This window comes from Falco punctatus (assembly GCF_963210335.1).
Source record: "Falco punctatus genome assembly, chromosome: 8".
Lineage (NCBI taxonomy): Eukaryota > Metazoa > Chordata > Aves > Falconiformes > Falconidae > Falco > Falco punctatus.
Genome location: NC_137588.1, coordinates 17,781,940 through 17,803,144, shown reverse-complemented (window position 1 = coordinate 17,803,144; position 21,205 = coordinate 17,781,940). Strand labels below are relative to the sequence as shown.

The window sequence follows — 21,205 nt, the reverse complement described above, 5'->3', positions numbered from 1 at the left end:
GTTCAATATGCACACACTCTTATCAGAGTTCTCATATGCCTTTACATTCCTTACCATTTTCTGGGTGAATGGTCACTGGATCAGAAGGTTCCGAAGGTCGGCTAATGTTAACTGCTGTTTTGGCAATTGCTCTAAATTGATACTGAGCATTTTCTTCCAAATCAGTAGCAGTGTACTCTTCTAGAGGTATTTGATGTGGTGTTGTATTGCACCGAACCCACTTATCACCAGGTAATTTGCAAGCTTCAACAAAGTAGCCAATAAGTTTGCTACCACCATCATGCTTTGGTCTTGTCCATACAAGTGATACAGTACTCTTAGTAACATCAATAACTTCAGGTTTTCCAGGGGGATCTAAGGCAAATAAGATCATGTTATAGTCTGTTTTGCCAAAAAAGGTAACATTAAAAAAATGGCTTTAATAGTGCTGGATCCTATTTACAGCATACCCACAAAGTGCACTCACAGTGCAGTCATGGTAAACATGAAAATACAAACATAAGGGCAAACTGAAGATCATAAAGAGTTGCAGATATACTGAAAATGACCATAAAAACAGCAGTCTGTTGCAAATTATTGGTATGTTTGACCTACCAACTGGTGCTCTTGCTGTGACAAACTCAGTTGGTTTACTAGGTTTACTTGCTCCAGCTCTGTTCAATGCATAAATTCTGAAGGTATACTCAAGACCTTCGATGAGCCCCACACAAGGGTATTCTGTGGAACGTACAGCTGTGTCATTAGCTTTCACCCACAGTAAACTGTTTCTTTCTTTGCGCTCAATGAGATAGCCAGTGATTGGACTGCCTCCATCACTATCTGGTTTATCCCAGGCAACAAAAATGCAGTCCTTATTGACCTTGGTAATACGTGCATTCTTTGGTTCACTAGGAACATCTAGGATGAAGCACAAAGATGAATTTCAATCACATGCTTTCTTACTAGGAGGACTAAAAAGAGAAATGCAGTTATGAAAAACTGACATACCAAATGGGAATCTTGCAATCATCTTGCCAGAAGTAAGGGGCTCAGAAATCCCAAAACGATTTTCAGCACGAACGCGGAACATATACTCTTGTCCAGGAATCAGCTTTCCAATTCTGCAGCTTGTCTTCGTGACAGAAGCTAAAGCTGTTACCCAGTCTCCTCGGCTTACATCACATTTCTCAACTACATAGTTTGTAATATTACTGCCACCATCTTCAAGAGGTATATGCCATGCAAGAGTGCAAGCATCAGCATCTATTTCAGAAATATCAAATGGAGGCTGTGGTGGACCTGGTTTATCTGCAGAAAAAAGTATATTAAGGAAAAAAAGGGATGAAAGAACGTTGCAACCCCTGGAATATATTAAATTAGTTTTGTATAAAGCTGGGTTTAAAAATAATTAAATGAAACATACCCATGACTATCACTCTGATTTTCTGACTATCCATACCAGAGCTATTTTCTGCAGTAAGAGTGTAAAAATCAGAGTCTTTCCTAGTTACATCCTTAATGATAAGAACAGAAGACTTTTCTGCTTTATGCACAGCAAGGCGACTGGATGTAAGTACATCTTGATCTCCTTTCAACCATTTACAGACTGGCTGAGGCTTCCCATATACATGAGCTTCAATTCTCAGTTTCTTTCCAGCTTTAATGTGAACATGATCAGGCATCAGAATCTTAGGTGGGACTGAAAAAAAAAAACCACACAGACTTATAAATTCAGCTTCTGTGGCATATTGATTAACTTTTTCTTATATTTTCTTGTAAACATTCTCTGCTTCTCTCCTAAGTGGAATCATGAGCAGGAATGGCTTGATAATTTTTAATTTAGGTTCCACTTATGGACAACTAGGGATTCTGCAGTGGGCAGTATCTATTCTAGTCTTACTTTTACATTCTGCTAAGTTTATAAGAGAGTATTTTTGAGTCTGGATTTCCTTCTCACGTGTTTATGTAGAGACTTGTGCACTATTAATGCATGACATGTAATTCCACTTTATATCTGGAACTTGTTTCTCCCTTATTGCTGACTTTCTACAAGACAAATATGAAGGAGGAGAAAAGACAGACCGAAGTTCCTACTGAACTAAACCCATTTCCACAGTCAATCCTTTAATATCCTTGGATTACTTTTCAGACAGAGCCCCTTCTACAACTTCTTTTTGCACAACATCGGATTTCTTAAAAAAAGAAACCTGGTAATATGTTTGATGTACTTTCCTTCCTGCCATTGGCTAGTTTTCTCATTTGCTCCTGTACCTCTCTCTTCCTCTTTCCATTTCACAAATGAAGAAGGTTTTCTCATCTGCCTCTAACCCCTATGTCTTCCTGTACCTCAGGGACCCTACCACCCTAATTAGGCCAACCTGCGCTCCCTGCCTTTTGCTTGACATTCTTAAACAATTCTACAATATAAAGAACTTGTTTCCTCTTCTCTTAAAACAGCTGTCACTTCTGGCCTCTTTTATCTCTCAAACTATCACTCTCTTTTCCTCTCTCATTGTAAGTTCATTGAAGGTATTTATTATTTCTCCTTAGTTCCTATCTTCTGGTCTCAACTGAAACCATACCTGCAAAATTCTTTAATATTTCTGAATTAGAGGTCAACTCTCATCCTTTCTGACCTGTCAAAACATTCAGTACAGTTAACCATAGTCCTCCAGATGACTTCACAAAGCATATGTCTTTCTGGAACTCACTCAAAGAACTAGAATTCTTAGTCATTTCATTATTAAAGCAGACTATTGCAGCATAGGTAGTATTTAAATTTTTACTTACTGAGTTGTTCTTTAATTTCAAATACTCCTTCAGCTTCTCTTGGCAAACTTACTCCTACAGCATTTCTAGCTGCCACTCTAAACTTATATTTCTTTCCCTCTTTCAGGCCAGCTACAACAATGGAAAGATCTTTAACAATTGAATATTCTGTCCAGCGATCTGCTGGTTGGTCATCTTCTTTGTAGCTAACAATGTATCCATCAACTTTAGAACCTCCATCACGTAGTGGTGGCAGCCAGCCTAAAGTAGCACTATTTTTCGTAATTTCAGTAACTTCGAGTTTTCTTGGTGGATCAGGTTCACCTTTCAGAGGAAAAAAACCCAAACACGTTAAACATTGAATTTAACAGATTTTCTGACTATTGACTACCTACTGAGTTATTGGATGCTGTCCATGCTAAATCAACAAGGACACTATGGAAAAGAGCAACATTCTTTACAATTGCAAAGGTACTGTATTCATAGATTGTATTATTTGAAAGAAACTGATACTGAAATATTTATGTTTATCATTGAGTAGTTAGTAGTATTGTCCAGTTTAGAAACAACAGCTTTCAAAAAATGCAAAATATTAAAATTAGAGAAAAAATGGAAGATGTGCATAAAGGCATACTTACTTAGGGGATCTGTTGCTAGAACTGGTTTTGGTATGTCAGTTGGAACACCTGACCCATATTCATTTACTGCTGTTACTCTAAAGAAATATTCATTTCCAGGTACAAGGTTAGCTATTTGGAAACTCGTTTTCTTTAATTCTGCAGTGACTGTTCCCCAGGTCTTCCTGTCAGCTTCACGTTTCTGCAGGATGTAATGAGTCACTGGGCTACCACCATCATTCTCCGGAGGTGCCCATGAAAGATGGCATGACATCTTGGTGACATCTGAAACCTTGAAGTCCGACACAGGTCCAGGAGTATCTATAAAGAAATTTCAATTTATGCTAGTCTTTTCTTCTTTATTAAGTTAAAATTAAAGGGGCTAACAGCTTCGTACACAGGAGGAGTTAGTGTCAGCTGATACCGTTGTGCTTAAAAACGGTAGCACCTGGGGGTCATAAAAATTCCTGCAATGAACATTCAACGTAGTTAAAAAATTATCTAGACATATTTCTGTCATTACTTACCCAGCACTCTGACGTTCACAAATACAGCTTTTTCTCCAGCTGCATTAACAAGCGTCAATGAATATTTGCCTGAGTCATCACGTGTTGAATTGGGAATGACACAGAAGGCCATAGTGTCAACTAGATCAACTTGTCCTTTTCTGATAACATTATCAATACCCATTCTCCTCCAGGTGACTTTTGGTGCTGGGCGACCCCTAACAATGGCAAAGAGTCTAATAGGGCATCCTGCCCTGACCAGCACTAACTTTCTCATGCTTGCATCCAACTCAATCTCAGGAGGTTCTGAAAGACAAAATGAAACAATAAAATGCAAAGTTTAGCACACAAAACAAAATAAAACAAACCTAGTACAAATAAAAGACTGTATGTAAATACTCATAAAAAGGATGGGAAAACTCACCAAGTATTTCTTTGGGAGACACAGCTTCCTTCAGTTCAGCTGGTCGGCCAAGGCCAACCTGGTTTTGGGCAGAAACTCTGAACTCATATAATTGGTTCTCATCGAGGCTGGTGGCTGTAAATTCTGTATGAATAATTTGGGCAGCAACATTGCATCGTTTCCATCCTGCTTCAGGATCAGCACCCTCAACTTTTGGTCTAATTTCCACAACATATCCAATAATTGGAGCACCACCATCATACACTGGTTTTCCCCAGCCAAGTGTTATGGAACTCTTTGTGCTATCAACCACTCTCAAGTTTGTGGGAGGACCAGGTGGTTCTGAAAGACAACAAAAATGACAGATAAGAACACAGTTGTGAATCCAGCAATCTGTTATGTTAACATTAAAAAAATTACAGTAGAATACAGTGGTATCATACCTATTGGATCTTTTGCTACTACAGGTCTTGATGGCAAGCTTGGTTCTCCAAGTCCAACTTCATTTTCTGCACTGACACGGAACTGATATTCATGACCAGGGATGAGATTAGTAACCTTCTTGCGTCTCTCTGGGATTGCAGTCTTAGTAACAGGAACCCATCTTAGCGATCGTTTCTCTTTCTTCTCTAAAATGTATCCTGTAATTGATTTGCCACCATCATATTCTGGTGGATTCCAAACTACAGTCATCTCGTCTTTGCTAACTCTTGTGACATCTGGAGGGTCGGGGCGTCCAGGTCTATCATATTTCGTTTTGGCAATAATTGGCTGTGTTTCTGTTGGTGGACCGGTGCCAATTTTATTCTCTGCACGAACTCTGAATATATATTCATTACCTTCAATGAGCCGTGTCACATTTGCATGGTTCGTTAGGACAGAGGAAGAGTACGTAGACCAAACCATACGCTTGCTTTCACATTTTTCCAGGATGTAGTTCTGTATTTCACAACCACCATCATCTTCTGGAGGGTCCCAAGTAACAGTACATCTATCACTTGAAATGTCAGTGACTTTCAAGTTTCTTACAGGACCTGGTTTATCCAAGACAATAACAGTAGCATATGCTACAAAACTGCCAGCTGTGTTAGTTGCAGTAATCACATATTTCCCACCATCACTACGTCTTGATTTTGTGAGAACAAACTTAGATGTGTCAGAAGTTGTTTCAATACTGACTCTTGGAGATCTGGTTAGATCTGTGGCATCTTTGTCTTTTGTCCATACAACTTCAGGCTGTGGTTTTCCTCTGACTCCAGCCTCAATTCTAATTGTTTCACCTGCTTTGACAGTTAGCACTCCACTTAACTTCAAGTCTAGCACTGGTTTTTGCAGATCTTCCTTCACAACAACTTCAGCTGTTTTTACCCAGTCACTTTCACCTGCCTCATTCTTGGTTTGAACTCGGAATTGGTAAATCTTATTTTCAACACATTTATCTACCATGTAGTGTGTTTCCTTAATACTGCCTTTGTGAACCCTTTCCCATTCATCTGAATCTTTCAATTTTCTCTCAACATGATAACTTAAATTGGGACTTCCACCATCATAATCTGGCCTTCTCCATTTCAGATAAACAAATGTCTTTCCTTTCTCTGCAATGTGAAGATTTTCTGGTGGTCCGGGCTTGTCAATAGGATTGATGGCAAGGATAGGAGTCTTGGTCTCAATGCAAGGACCTGGACCTATTTTGTTTTCTGCACAAACTCTGAAGAAGTATTCACGGTTCTCTATAAGATTTGCCTTTACTAATCGTTTAGCAATATCAGAGGAGACAATTGACCATCCCCTCTGGTTAGGTTGACGGTACTCTACTATGTAATTTGTAATTTCAGAGCCACCATTATCCACTGGACTCTCCCAAGTGATCATACAAGAATCTTTTGTGACGTAACTTATTTTCAGGTTCTGACATGGTCCAGGTCTGTCAAGTACATTAACAACAGCAAAAGCTTGAGCATGTCCACAGCTGTTCTTAGCTGCTATAATATATTTGCCATGATCAGATCTTTTGGCTTCTTTCACTTGCAGTTCAACATTAGGTAGATCATGGAGTATTTCAACACGCTTTTCTTGGACTAGTACTTTGCCATCTTTAGACCACGTTATGTCAGGATCTGGCCTGCCTTTTACTTTACCAGCAATACGGATTGTTTGGCCTACTCGGACAGTAATTAAGTCCCGACAGGTCACATCTAGGCTTACTTCTGGAGGAGAAAGAATATCCTTTGCAAGTACAGTTTCTGCCAGTTCTCTTGGTTCTCCCTCTCCCACAATGTTGACAGCTTTTATTCGGAATTTGTATTCATTTCCTTCTATTAAGCCAGGTACTCTGAAAGCACACTGTCTAATGAGTTCATCTTTATTAATCCTATTCCACTGTGTAGTTCCAGTTTTCTGACATTCCACAATGTATCCCAGAATTGGGCTGCCACCATCCTTGAGGGGCTTTGTCCACACAAGATCAGCTGTTTCTTTGGTTTTGTCTTTTAATTTTGGATTTATAGGTGGCCCGGGAGGAGTGATAGGACGTGATGCTTTTATTGGATCAGAGCTTGGAGATGGTTTGCTTAAGCCCACCATGTTTTCTGCAAATACTCTGAATTCATATGTGTTGCCTTCAAAAAGACCAGTGACTCTATATTTCATATCAAGTATAGGTGCCTTATTGACACGCACCCATTTACCAGATGCTTCCCGACGTTCAAGTATATAACCAGTTATTGGAGTTCCACCATCAGATTTTGGTAGGGTCCAAGACACTGTTGCAGCATTTTCTGTAACATCATAAACAGTTGGTTTACCAGGTGGGGATGGTGGATCAAACATATGTTTTGCAACTGTTGGTTCTGAATCAAGCGGTGCACCAATGCCTATCTTATTTTCTGCCCGAACACGGAAAATATATTCACAGCCTTTCTGCAGTCGTGGAACCTTAATTTTTGTGTGACTTGTTCCAGAGCTAACCACTCCCCATGTTTCCTTCTTTGACTGACGCTTCTCCACAATATAATTTATTATAGGACTCCCACCATCATCTTTAGGAGGGCGCCAAGAAATAACCATATGTTCTGGTGTTACTTCAAGAATATTAATAGGACCAGTTGGTGGGCCAGGAACATCCAGAACTGTAAGGTGCAGAGCAACAGTTTTGCTGCCAGCTGCATTAGACACTGTGAGTAGATATTCTCCTGTATCTTTTCTTACACAGTCCTTGATGGTAAGTACAGTTGAATAATTGTCAGTCTCAATCTTGTATCTGCCATCTGTTTTAATTTCAACGTCATCAGTAACCCATTTTGCAGTAGGAACTGGCACACCTCTCATAATTGCAGGAAGTCTCACTGTGGTGCCAGCTTTAACAACAAGACCTTCAATTAACTTCACATCTAGTTCCACAGATGGAGGTACTGAAATTAGAGAAAAACAGAAATTACTTTTTTAGGATAAATGTTTAAAGAAAGAGATAAAGAATAAGCAAAAACCACAGAAAAACTAAAAATTACCTAGTTTTTCTTGACACTCTATGGGTATAGTTGTATCTGGAAGGCTAAGACCAACAATATTCTGAGCTTTCACACGGAATTTGTATATTTTTCCTTTTTGTAGGCCTGTCACAACACAGTCTAGCATAGGGACCGTCTGGAACTTTGTCCACTCATCTGCACCATCTTCTTGATATTCCACCAAATATCCAGTTATCTCAGCACCACCATCACGATCTGGTCGATTCCAAACAAGGGAAACTTCAGTCTTGTCAACATCTACATGATGTAGATTCTTTGGTGGTCCTGGAGGATCTTTTAAAATACAAAACCAAAATGGTTACTCAGATGACCAATCTATGGTAGCAGTGTACTGTGTTCACATTAATACCACAAGATGATAAAAAATTGCCAACAATAGGAACAGAACAAATTATATAACCTAAAAACACTTACGCAGTGGATCTATAGCTTTAATAGGCTTGAGTGTTTCCACATATGGACCTCTACCAAACTGATTCTCAGCTGCAACTCGGAAGACATACTGAGTCCCTTCCACCAGATATTTTGCCATGTGACTGCGTTTCTTGGAGGATGATGAGATGGCTACCCACTGTGCAGAAGCTACATCTTTCCTTTCCACCACATAGTTGGTAATGACAGAGCCACCATCATCTTCTGGTTCCATCCAAGTGAGATAGCAAGAATCGCTTCTAACTTCACTGACTTGCAGATTTCTGGGTGGACCAGGCTTGTCTAATATTGACAAAAATTGAAACTGTTACTTATTTGATAACCAAAGCATTTTTTTTACAAAACTTAGTAAACTTCACAAGAAATTAATGCATCTTGTATAATTTTTAGTCCTTTTTTTTTTTCTATGTATTTCTTATAACTTAGTTTCTTGATATTTTCCAGGCATTCCATTACTTCTTAATCTCTAATTATAGACTAAAACCACGCAGTATAAAAGGAACATAAAAGAGATTACCTAAGACCACAACTTTTACTGAAACAGTCTTTGAACCAGCTGGATTTTCAACTGTCAGAGAGTAAATTCCACCGTCTTCATGGACAGTGTTACGAATTTCAAGCTTACTGCCAACTCCTGTAACCTCAATATCAGCTTTGGGTGAGACTTCACGATCTTCTTTCTTCCAAGAAACTTTTGGGAATGGAACACCTTTAATAACAGCACTAAGCCTCAGAGTATCTCCAGCTTTTACATGCTGTTCTCGGGCCATATTAGCATCAAGTATCAGCTCAGGAGGTTCTGAAATCAAAATGATATGTTTTTTTAGAAAATGAGGGGAAAAAACCCTCTTAGGTAAACTTATCTGATTTTATTAAACTCACCAAGTCTGTCCTTTACTTCTACTGGATCAGGAACATAGGCTGGTTCAGATTCACCTGCTTCATTGACTGCCTTGACCCTGAACTTGTATGTCAAACCCTCAGTAAGGCCAGTGACTTTGTATTTTGTTTCGGGACAAGAATCTGCTGTAAGATTAGCCTTTTTCCATTCTTCATCTCCAACTTTCTGATACTCAACAATGTAGCCTATTATCTTGCCATTACCATCATGGCGTGGTGGTTGCCAAGACAAATCAACTGAATTTTTAGTTTTATCTACTGCTTCTGGATTAATAGGTGGACTTGGTTTTGCTGTTTAAAAAACAAAAAAAGAAAGAAATGGGGAAAAAGAAATCCATTAAATTTTTTTTCTAACTGAAGAATACATTGAAATTTCAATGAGAAATGAAATTTAATACTTTACCAATTGGATCTCTAGCAAAAATTGGCTTTGATGGTGGACTAGGATCACCAACACCAATTTCATTTTCTGCTGAAACACGGAATTCATATTGACAGCCTTCAAGGAGGTCAGGTACTTTGAACTGAGTACTGGGGAAAATTGGGTCTTTAGTAACTCTGACCCATCTCGTAGCCATTGTTTCCTTCTTTTCTACAATATAGTTTGTTATTGGCTTGCCTCCATCATATGGTTTGTTCCAAACCACCACTGCAGAGTCTTTGGTAACATTCTTAATGATGGGTTGCTCAGGTGCATCAGGAACACCTTGGGGACAGGGGAAGAAAAAAAAAAAAGGGTTTATAAGCACTACAAACAGAGTAAAGATTAAAGTGTCAAAGTAAGATTGCAAATGAATGACATACGGAAACGGTCCTTGGCTTTCATCTCATCAGAGATGAGCGGATCACTTATCCCGTAAAGATTTTCAGCATAAATTCTAATTTGATAATCTCTTCCTTCAAGCAGCTTCGGAATTTTGCTTGTTGTCTTAATTGTGGCAGATGTAACCGGCATCCACAGGTCTCTGTGTGCATCCCTCTTCTCAACAATGTAATTTGTAATTTCACTGCCTCCATCATCTAATGGAGGTTTCCAGGAAATTACCATATGATCTTTATGAACTTCATCAAATACAACTGGGCCTACTGGAGGCGATGGGCGATCTGTTTAAGAAAAAATAAGGCATACCCACGCTTTTATATGAACTTTACATAGCAGCATAGATTAAACAGTTGTCAATACAGTAAATATATTATGAAATCAGAAACCTGGCATCACAGATTTAAGGAGGAATCAAGACCTCAAGACTATTCTTGTTAATACGTGTTTGCTTATAAGTTAGTTGGTGATTTATGTTTTCTACAGTGTTGACATTCTCTAAATGCATGCAGACATTAAATTATTCAGGCTGAATAAACTAAGCCAGAGTTTACTATGTACTTAAAATTAATAAATTGTATTTCAGTACAAATGAGAATGCAGCAAATCAAATTAATGTAATAAAGGATACATTTTAATAATTACATTTTATAAATTCAATGAATTCTAATCACTACTTAAAATGACAGACAATAGTGTTATTCAATAAAACCTACCAACAACATTAACTTGACAAAATCCTTTTCTTGATCCTGTGCTATTCTCTACAGTAACACAGTATTTGCCTGAGTCTTCACGAACAGATTTTAGTATCCCCAAGCAAAGAGTTGTAGGAGTTGTCTTGATCTTTGTACGGTCATCTTCTTTGACAACAATATCATCCTTTAGCCAAGTAACCTTTGGTGTGGGCTTGCCTGAGTAACGTCCCGTCAGGCTGAAAGCTTCACCAACCCGAACAATAAGCTTGTCTCTAAAGTCAAGATCAAGTGATGGAGGAGCTGAAAGACAATATTAAAAAACACAATGCCCACAAATGTCAGCAATTTTAATAAGAAAAAGTAAGGAACCAGTAAATATAATCACTGTTTTCAAAAGAAATATGAAAAAGATACATACCAATTTCATCCTTGCATGTGATTGGTTTTGTGCAAAATGATGGCTTGCCTTGCCCCACAATATTACAAGCACTCACACGATATTCATAGGTATCACCCTCTTTCAAGCCTCCTACAGTGTATTTCCTATCAAGCATTTTCTCCTTTGTCACTCTGTGGAATTTCTCTTTTCCAATGAGACGGCTCTCTAGAACATACATGGTGATATCTGAGCCTCCGTTATATTTTGGAGGGTTCCAAGTTAATGTAACAGAGTTCTTGGTAACTTCTTTTACTTCCAGGTCTTCTGGACGGTCAGGAACAGCTGTGAATAAACAAAAAAAAAAATATGGTAAATGCATTTTTTGCATATTCATCCCATATGACAGTAATCCAAACCCCAAAGTATACTTACTTATTGGATCTCTAATGACAATCTCTTTTGTTGTCTCTGTGAACGGACCCATGCCAATTATATTCTCAGCTGCAATTCGGAAAAAGTAGGCTTTCCCTTCAGTGAGTCCCTGAACAGTAGCATTCTGTCTTGTAACTGTGTAGCTTACTGGAGTCCAAGCTCTATGGTCAGATTCACGTTTTTCGATTATGTAGTTGGTAATAGGAGAACCACCATCATCTTCTGGAGTAAACCATGTCAATTTACAAGAGTCATTGGTTAGGTTCTCAGTAAGGAATGGCATTCCAACTGGGCCTGGCACATCTGAGAGCAAAGAAGAAATGGAATATTTAAGTTTACATGCTGAATGTTATGAAATTTTACTTGTTCACAAGGACTGAGGTTGCTATTTACCTAGCACATCAACAATAATAGTCTTCTTCCGCTCACCACCGGCATTTTTAGCAAGAAGAGTGTATAAACCCTGATGGCTTCTTTTGCAATTCTTGATGACCAAAGAAGAACTAATAGCTGTTTCTTCAATTTTGGCTTCTTCTGGTAAAGCTCGGTCATCTCTGCTCCAAGTCACTGTTGGAGCTGGTTTTCCTGAGACATATGCTATGATCCGAATTACTCCTCCAGCATGAACAACAATCCTGTCCCTGACACTTGCATCCAAATTAATATCAGGAGCCACTGTGGGAGGTGAACAAAAAAATTAAATGAATTTTTTTTTTTCTTACTTTGACTTAAAGGTACTAAAAATATAAACATAAACCATAAATACCAATTCTGTCCTTCATTTCAATGATGTCTGTAACTTCTCCAGGCTCTCCAATACCAGCAGCGTTCACTGCTCTAACTCTGAATTTGTAAAAGCATCCTTCTTTTAATCCTGCCACAACGAACTTAGTTCCTCTAACTTCTTTATCTTTTACCTGTAAGAAAACATTGTAACGTCAGCTAACATTAAAGTATCATCAATTTCTTTGTGATGTTTGAAACTAATCTTAAACCAGATGTTGTTTCAGATTTACAAGCACAAGGCAGTTTTAAGCATACATGAATCTTGCTCACAAAGAATTCTTGAGAATCCATGTAAAGAAATATAGGACACGGACATAAAAGCTGTTCTGAAGATTCACTTTTTTAATAATTCTAACAGACAAGGATGTTACACCAATTGTAACAGCCTGTAGTCTCAGAAAAATTACATGTATTATTGGACAAATAAAGTCATATAAGTAAGAGTGGCAAAACCAAAAGGAATTCTTTGTTTTTTTTTAAACCCCAATATGAAGCCTGTTTACCTGGAAACAGTGCAGGGAATTTAGGTATTATTTAAAATGTACTCAAGTGTTTATGGAGATACAAAAAATAGCCAAGGTATGCATTAGTTAAATTTTCAGTAATGCATTATTGAAAAAAGTAGGAAAATGTGGAGTCATGGTAGTTGCAAATGATTTGGCACCAGTGAGACTTACTTTTGTGCCAGTTCTAACTTGGTCTTGTCTTCTGTTCTTTTATCAAAAATTACCTACATATTTTCTCACATCTTTAAACAGAAATTTAAAAATTTAGGAAACTACAAAATTAACAATGTTGTGGTGGGTGTAGTCTTACATTTTAAATATATGAAGATAATAATGGTGCAAAGTTATGAACTTTAAGAAAATAACTTGCATAGTGAAAATCTGTAAACTATGTCTTTTCTGGTGTGATTTATTTTGATGGACACACAGAGAGAAGAAATGCAAATTCTGTAATAGTTTTCCACCTACCCGTTCCCATTGCTCCGTTCCTTCCTCTTTATACTCAACAATGTAGCCAGTGACCCTAGAACCGCCATCCTTTAGTGGTGGACTCCACTCCAAGTCTACAGAAGACTTTGTCCAATCAGTAACTTTTGGAATAGGAGGGCCAGGTGGGGCTGAGAAACATAATCATACCATTACATCTTAACAATATATTCTTTGTTATTATTTGAATATTTTCAAATTAAACAACAGGAATCTAAAATATTTACCAATAGGATCTCTACAAATTGCTGGATCAGATGGCATGCTTGGTGGACCAACACCAGCTGCATTGATAGCTGAAACACGGAACTGATATTCAGAGCCTTCAATAAGACCTGTAACTTTGTATGAAACCCCCAGTGTCATAGGTTTGATAGGATCACGGTTAACCCTCGTCCATCTCTTCCCAGTGGTCTCTTTGCGCTCCAGCCAGTAACCAGTAATAGGAGAGCCACCATCATGTTCTGGTTCTTCCCAGTTTACAGTCATTGAGTCACGTGTTATACTGCTGACTGTTGGCTTGTCGCAAGGTCCAGGAACAGCTGTGGGAAGAAATTTACACATAATTTGTAAAAAAAAGCTAAAGGAAGATGGAGGTAGCTGGAGAGCAAAAATAGACCCATGCACTAACATGGTCACAGCCGCATTAGACAGTTACTTATCTGCATGAGACACTCTCCCTCATTCATCTTCCCATCCCTATTCAGGTACATATACTTCTGTGAACCATAAAATATCTTTCCTTCAAATAACAATTGTCAAAAATGACTTTTTCTTGTGTTCCTGGATCAGTACCTCATTTCAGTGGCCAGCCTAACCTTGGATGTTTGAAAAATTATTTTCTCTTGCCAGCTTAACATTCCTTCTACATCAGAGCTACTCTGCCTAATTTCTCTTTTAAAACTTAAGGCAGAAAATTGACTCTTCCTGATCTCTGAGGTCAATAATGTCTCAAATACAACAGAATTATCTGAATCTTATCAGATAACCGTTATTAGTATATTTAAACCTTAAAAAATCATGAGTTTGTATTTTAATATATAACAAGGAGGGGGGAAGTATTTTTAAGTACTGCATGTGCTTTTAAGAAGTAACTACTAATGCTAAAGCTCTTCAAGCTATTCTAGAAAATTTATTTATGTGAATTGAGAAAAGTAGCAGTAGTATTTAACAGATGCTGTACACATACCAGCATATGAAAATGACTGGCATAATTTGAAAGCATATTCCTACTTACTGAAAAGGTTTCGTGCTGTTTCTGGTTCACTATCCAAAGGTTCTCCAATACCATACTTGTTCTGTGCCATAATGCGGAACACATATTCATGGCCTTCCATCAACTTGGGAACAGTGAATAAGCATTCCTTAGGCTCATTAGTAACAGGTACCCATGTCCTTCTATTTGCTTCTTTTTTCTCTATGACATAGTTTGTAATCTTAGAACCACCATCGTCTAATGGAGGAAGCCATGATATTGTCATTTTATCAGCCAAAATGGATTCGAATTTAATAGGTCCCACTGGAGGTCCAGGACGACCTAAAACATACATTTTTTATAAAGAAGAATTAATTTGAATGCTATTAAAATAAAGCATCACATGAACGCTATCAATTAATGCAATGTACAAGAGTTATTGATATCTACCCAGAACATTTAGTCTCATCTCCTTTGAAGCAGTTCCCAGATTATTTACAGCTGTTATAGTATATAAGCCTGTATCACTTCTGCGAGACTGTTGAATCAATAAAGTGCAAGTATCGTCACCAACAATCTTGTTGACATGCTGATCATACAGCACAGGTGTTTTGTCATCTGGTTTCTTTGGAGAAGCTTTTAGCCATGTTAATGTGGGGAAGGGCACACCCTTTATTTTGGCCACAATGTTAACATCTGTTCCTTCTTCAACCTCCATAAATTCTTTGAGTTCAATAGATGGTGGGCCTACAATGAAATGTTGAAAAAATTAACATACAAAAATACTACATAATTTTAAAATGAAATTTGTATTTACTGATACCAGTTATTACTTACATGTCTGGTCTTTGACAACAAGTGGACCAACAGTGGCTGATGGCCTACTGGGACCTGCTATATTTACAGCTTTGACTCTGAATTCGTATTCTCCGCCTTCTACAAGATCCTCAACAGTAAACTTTGTTTCTTCCACGTCACGTCTGTTGCATTGCTTCCAAGTCTCTTTCACTTCTCCAGTACGATCCCAGCGGAGACATTCAACATTGTAATGTGTAACAGGAGCTCCACCATCATTCTTTGGTGGTTTCCATGTCAAGCTCACTGTGTTCTTGGTTACAAGGCCAATCTTTAGTTTAATAGGTGGATCAGGAGGATCTTCACAAACAGAACAAAAATGTGAATAAATCCACTGTACAATACCATCTGGTTTTAAAGAATTTATTTTACTTTGATTTTACTTACGGATTGGATCCCTGGCTGTAGTCCGTTGGATGGTTTCAGCAGGAGGGCCAACACCAAAACGGTTTTCTGCACGTACCCGGAAGAAATACTCTTGTCCAGATATGAGATCAGGTACAACAAAGGAAGTACTTCCACAGTTTGCATTGACTTTAGTCCAGGCCTTCCCATCAATAGTTCTTTTCTCTATAACATAGCCTCTGATTCTATCTCCACCATCATCATCTGGCATCTTCCATGAAAGTTTACAACTACCTCTTGTGATATCACTTACTTTTAGGTCTTTTGGTGGACCTGGAACATCTATTAAGGTAAAAAGCACAACAGAAACAAATTTACGTAAGTATGTTGAAAAATACAACTAAACCCTACTATTTGAATACTTTGATATGTGTAAGCCATACCAAGGACATTGACTCTGACATGCACAGTTTTTTGTCCTGCTTTGTTCTTTGCTGTAATACTGTATCGTCCAGAATGACTTCTGTTGCACTCTGGGATGATAATCACTGAACGCGTATCAGTTGCTTCCACCTGTGTATTATAGAAAGAAAGAAAAGTTATAGATCAACTTCACATATTTATGTTTGAAAAATGCAACAATAGTAAACTTACAAAAATTGTGTGCTTTACCTGAGCTTCTTCAGGTACATTATGACCACCCTCCTATAAACAAAGGGAAATAAACATAAGAGGGGATAGGCTTAAATGTCTAGAAACACAGGTAGAAAAAAGCTTTTATTTTACTAACCTTTGCTGTTGTCTTTGCTTTTCCTTCAAACTCCCAAAATGATTTTGGAACTGGACGACCCTTGATAACAGCTGGGATTTTAATTGTCGTGCCAGCACGACAAGAGAGGAAATCCTGTGCTCCAATATCAAGGAAGATTTCTGGTTCCTCTGCAAAAGTATTTCAATATATAAATTTCAAAAGCTACTGAAAGTAAATTTTTGTCAGCACTGAGCTAAAACCCCACACAAACATGCGGAATCCATGTTTATGTGAGAAAGGTTGGGTGTGCAAAAAGGAAGCTGGGGAGTATACGGATAGAAAAAAATTTGTTGTCATTTCTTCATAAAATATACATTATTTCCTTAGTATGACTGCAGGTGGTCATCAGTTTTCTAATGGATCCAGCCCTGGTAATGGTCATCATAACACTTTAAAAAATGTGTGTCAATATTTTGTTATATTTTTACATAACTGTTCTGTTTTGATTTTGGCTTGCTTGGCATCCTGCTTGAACATTCCCAGCAGTAGATGGCATTTAGATATAAATACCTAAATTAATCCCCAGAACACTTACCTAGAATATCTTGGACAGGTATTTCTGATGTCGCAGGACTTGGTTCTGATTCTCCAGCAGCATTTACAGCTTTCACCCTAAATCGGTATTTTCTAAGCTCTTTCAAGTTGGGAATAACACATTCACAAGTAGGAAAGAGTTTGTCTCCTTCATTCACCTTCTTCCAGTCAGTACTACCTTCATCTTGCATTTCAACAATATATCCTTTTATAGGACTACCACCATCCTTTTGTGGAGGCTTCCATGCAAGAGCTACAGATGATTTGGTTTTGTCTTTGACCTCTGGGCAAGACGGTGGACCAGGCACAACTTTTAAAACAAGAGCAAGTAAAAATTACCTGACAGTTAGTGCCTGCATGTATTTTTTTTTAATAGTTTCTAGAAGAATGCAAGTATTTTCATTTTCTTCTGTCATACACAGAGAGCGTATAATCCTAGAGCATGCATACTTAATTACATATATTACATATGTTCTTAAGGGATACTTAAGTACAAGGCATAAAGATTGAGCTTTTTAATGATAAAAAAAACAATAACATGAAAATCTGACTCTGTACTCAAGTTTATTTGGCCATTTTTTCATTCATATAATGGCAGTTTAAGGTTCATAAAAGAAGTAAAAAAACTGAATTAAAGCTCATTATTTTTAAATCAGTGAAAACTAGTAAATCAGGAAACTACTTTATGTCAATATATTCCTTTTGGTTTAGTGAAAATGAAGCATTGGATTAATTGCAATAAAATCAATATAAATAGTAGTAGCACATTTTGGTTCTGGTGTGATATAGTCCTTTAAAATAGTCATACAAATGATATACTTACATATGGGATCTGCTGCTAAAGCAGGATCTGATGGTTCACTGGGAGGGCCGATTCCAGCAAGATTTTCAGCCATAACTCTAAACTGGTATTCAACACCTTCGGCCAAACGAAGCACAGTGTACTCTAGACCTTTTACTGCTGGTTTTGTTACTGGAGCCCTGTTAACACGTGACCAGTAGACACCTCCCACCTCTCTCTTCTCTAACCAATAGCCAGTAATTGGGCTGCCACCATTGTTCAAAGGAGGCTCCCAAGTTACCCGCATTGATGATCTGGTGCGGTCCAAAATTTTTGGCTTTCCAGGAGGTCCAGGAAGGCCATAGGCGTCCTTAATAACAACTTTTTCTGAGAGGCATTCATCACTTATTCCATATTTGTTTACAGCCCGGACTCTAAATTGATATTTTCCATCTGTTTCAAGATTCCATACCTGAAAAATAAGATTTAAATCAATCCTTGGATACTTTCAGAATAAACTTATTTGGAGTTATGCAGTGGTTTTCACTCAAAATTCTGTCTTGGAATCTCATTGACATACCTATGTTTACATACTACACAGCTGTATGTAATGCCCTAGGGACTTTCTTATTTCACATGTACAGGATCAAACACAAATAAAAATGTCGTTTGTTTTTGCAGTTGGTAAAGTTATGAATAATGCTGGGAAACAGAAAGGAAGATGTGTTCTAAACTCAGCTGAGATTAAGTAGCAAAAGAGAACAATTTCTTTTGCTTTGTCATGAGGCAGACACACATACATAGATGGGCAACATTCATCCAGTAATTCTGGAGTCTAAATGGAGTACAAGCACAGGCATTTATGCAAGTAGCAGTTTTCATTAGATGTGTACTATTGTTATTTTTTATGCATACTATAGTACATAATAAAGATATTTCATGAATTACCCCAAATCTTCTCTCAACAGCACTTTTGGAGACTTCTTCCCACTCAGATTTCTTCCTACTAGCATCACGTTTCTCAATAATGTAATGGGTAATTTCACTACCACCATTATCAAGTGGCGCATCCCATGTTAAATAGCATGATTCTGCTTTAACATCAGAAACAGCAAGATTTCTTGGTGGGGAAGGACGATCTGTATGAAAGCAACAGAGCACAGAATTACATTAAGAAAAAGGCGAAAGCATTTAATTAGCTGTCGTTTTATTAAAATGTCACATCCTTACCATACACTTCAACATGCACATTGCGAAATGCCGTGCCAAGACGATTGGAAGCTCTCACAGTGTAAGTGCCTTTATCGTCCCTCACTGTTGCAGGCAGGATAAGTTCAGTTTTTGCCTCACTTCTAGATACTTCTTCCTTGGTTATCTTAAGTGCACTGGATGTTTGGTCAATTAAAACTTCATTCTTGTCCCATTCAATCTTTGGCATTGGCAGACCTGTCACATCAGCAGGAATATTAACTGGTTCTCCTGCCTTCACTTTGATAGTATCTCCTCTCACAGCCAGGCGTAATGTCACAGTTGGAGGTACTGAAAACAAGAAGAAAAATGACAGAGTGAAGATGCAGATTAAAGACAGAAATTGCCTTGCAGTGCGCTGGAGATGATTGTGTGGTTTTCTTTACAGCAGATATACCTTCGTCATCTTGTATAACTACATTGAGGGGCAATGATGGTTCACTTTCTCCAATAGCATTGACAGCTTTGACACGGAATTCATACATATGAAGTTCATCAAGGTTTTCAACAAGAAGAGATGTTTTTGGACACAGCCTTGCATTAACTCGTTCATAATCTTTTGAATCATGTCTCCTCTTCTCAACGATATATCCTAAGACAGGACTGCCACCATCACTACGTGGAGGCTTCCAATCAAGTGTAATGGTTGACTTTGTCCTCTCTGTGTACATGAACCTCTCAGGTGCTGTTGGAGGACCTATTAACATACACAAATCATAATAAAAAACCCCACATTTTGAAAGTTACAGAATTTTAAATCATAAGAATACAGTAGTTCTGACTTTTTAAAGCCACAGCCTTTGTATGCAAAGTAGTTGAGTAAGGTTATGGATAGTATAGTTTCTCAAGTATGTGGATAAAAAGGTAACAAGTAATGTCTCAGTAGACATCAGTATTTTGTTACATAAAGAACCATAATAGTTTTACAAAACTGATTCAGAGATCTGACTGAAGTAATTCATCTAAGGCAGATGCCTTATCCAGGTAGTAGAAAAGTACATTTTCTGTATAGAAAGCAATCCACACAATACTGGTTTAATAACGTATAATTAAAAATTGTTTTAAAAAATTCCATAAAATTAGTCATACCTAATGGATCAACTGCAAGGATGGGTCCTATTTCAACAGGTGGACCAGTACCAAACTTATTCTTGGCGCTAACACGGAATTTATATTCCTGCCCTTCAACCAGACCAGTAATATCACATTTAGATCTCTCTGTGTCTACAGCTAGTCTCCACGTATGCATTTTGGCATCCTTCCGTTCAACAATGAAGCCTATGATATCACTGCCACCATCATCTTCAGGATCAGACCAGTTAAGCAAACACATCTTTCTGTTTGTGACCACTGGCTTTAGGTCAAGGACTGGCCCAGGAACATCTGAAAAACAAAATCAAACAAATGGGATAAAGTCTGAAGATTATCTCACCAAAAGAAATGCTCAGTTGATTTCAGAAAATATTTTTCTTACCAAATACTTCTACTCTGGTTCCTGCAGATTTGGAACCACTGCTATTGGTAGCAGTAATTACGTATCTTCCATGGTCTTTTCTCAGTGCATTCTTAATGGTTAACTCAGACTTTGTGCCAACATTTTCAATAACAACTCTATCTTTGTCTAATTCACCCTCCTCCACAGCCCATTCAATGGTGGGAGTAGGACGTCCTGTCACAGTAGCAGGAATTTTAATAGTTTGCCCAGCCATGATCTGAATGCCTGCTTTGACAGAAACATCCAGCTCGACAGTGGGAGGCTCTGCAAAAGAGAAACAGTTCATTAGTTCAAGGGAGAGATTGAAAATTACTTTTTAAACAGCTGGACATTTCTTGAAAATAACACAATTGCAATACCTTTAGGTTCTGCAACTGTTGTGGGTTCAGTTTCACCAGGTGGTCCTTCACCAGCGGCATTAAGTGCAGTAACACGGAGTTTATAGTCTGCACCTTCTCTGACTTCTTTAACAGTATACTGTCGAACTTTAATGGGCTTCTCTGTGCAACGTGACCACTCATTGACTCCCACCAGCTGTTTGTATACATGGTAACCAGTGATATCTCCACCACCATTATATGCAGGAGGTTCCCACTCTAACTCAATAGAAGTTGAGCTTGTATCAGCAACCCTTGGAATCGGTGGACCAGGTGGCACTATAAATAAATAGGTGTAAATCAAAGTTAAAGGCTATGAATCCT

The 21,205-nt window shown here is 38.0% G+C and overlaps 1 protein-coding gene across 38 annotated transcripts in view; it reads right to left on the bottom strand.

Annotated features, from left to right (window-relative positions):
- LOC308068900 (titin-like) overlaps window positions 1-21,205 on the bottom strand; it is a 240,935-nt gene that overhangs the window by 51,909 nt on the left and 167,821 nt on the right. For 37 of the 38 annotated variants that reach the window (XM_080400329.1, XM_080400320.1, XM_080400322.1 and 34 more), the window contains 36 exons: window positions 20,864-21,160; window positions 20,484-20,768; window positions 20,099-20,392; window positions 19,407-19,706; window positions 18,992-19,300; window positions 18,710-18,900; window positions 17,804-18,233; window positions 16,982-17,290; window positions 16,426-16,574; window positions 16,308-16,340; window positions 16,079-16,208; window positions 15,678-15,977; window positions 15,273-15,590; window positions 14,886-15,182; window positions 14,478-14,777; window positions 13,468-13,782; window positions 13,223-13,371; window positions 12,229-12,379; window positions 11,856-12,137; window positions 11,070-11,765; window positions 10,670-10,951; window positions 9,938-10,237; window positions 9,537-9,839; window positions 9,116-9,424; window positions 8,751-9,032; window positions 8,216-8,515; window positions 7,781-8,074; window positions 4,718-7,684; window positions 4,296-4,616; window positions 3,893-4,177; window positions 3,387-3,686; window positions 2,770-3,072; window positions 1,403-1,678; window positions 988-1,287; window positions 595-897; window positions 55-354 (listed from right to left, as the gene is read on the bottom strand). In XM_080400329.1, the coding sequence (XP_080256455.1) occupies window positions 55-354; window positions 595-897; window positions 988-1,287; window positions 1,403-1,678; window positions 2,770-3,072; window positions 3,387-3,686; window positions 3,893-4,177; window positions 4,296-4,616; window positions 4,718-7,684; window positions 7,781-8,074; window positions 8,216-8,515; window positions 8,751-9,032; window positions 9,116-9,424; window positions 9,537-9,839; window positions 9,938-10,237; window positions 10,670-10,951; window positions 11,070-11,765; window positions 11,856-12,137; window positions 12,229-12,379; window positions 13,223-13,371; window positions 13,468-13,782; window positions 14,478-14,777; window positions 14,886-15,182; window positions 15,273-15,590; window positions 15,678-15,977; window positions 16,079-16,208; window positions 16,308-16,340; window positions 16,426-16,574; window positions 16,982-17,290; window positions 17,804-18,233; window positions 18,710-18,900; window positions 18,992-19,300; window positions 19,407-19,706; window positions 20,099-20,392; window positions 20,484-20,768; window positions 20,864-21,160 (12,960 nt within the window). The remainder of the gene's footprint in view (window positions 1-54; window positions 355-594; window positions 898-987; window positions 1,288-1,402; window positions 1,679-2,769; window positions 3,073-3,386; window positions 3,687-3,892; window positions 4,178-4,295; window positions 4,617-4,717; window positions 7,685-7,780; window positions 8,075-8,215; window positions 8,516-8,750; window positions 9,033-9,115; window positions 9,425-9,536; window positions 9,840-9,937; window positions 10,238-10,669; window positions 10,952-11,069; window positions 11,766-11,855; window positions 12,138-12,228; window positions 12,380-13,222; window positions 13,372-13,467; window positions 13,783-14,477; window positions 14,778-14,885; window positions 15,183-15,272; window positions 15,591-15,677; window positions 15,978-16,078; window positions 16,209-16,307; window positions 16,341-16,425; window positions 16,575-16,981; window positions 17,291-17,803; window positions 18,234-18,709; window positions 18,901-18,991; window positions 19,301-19,406; window positions 19,707-20,098; window positions 20,393-20,483; window positions 20,769-20,863; window positions 21,161-21,205) is intronic. The other variant, XM_080400321.1, reaches the window with a different exon arrangement.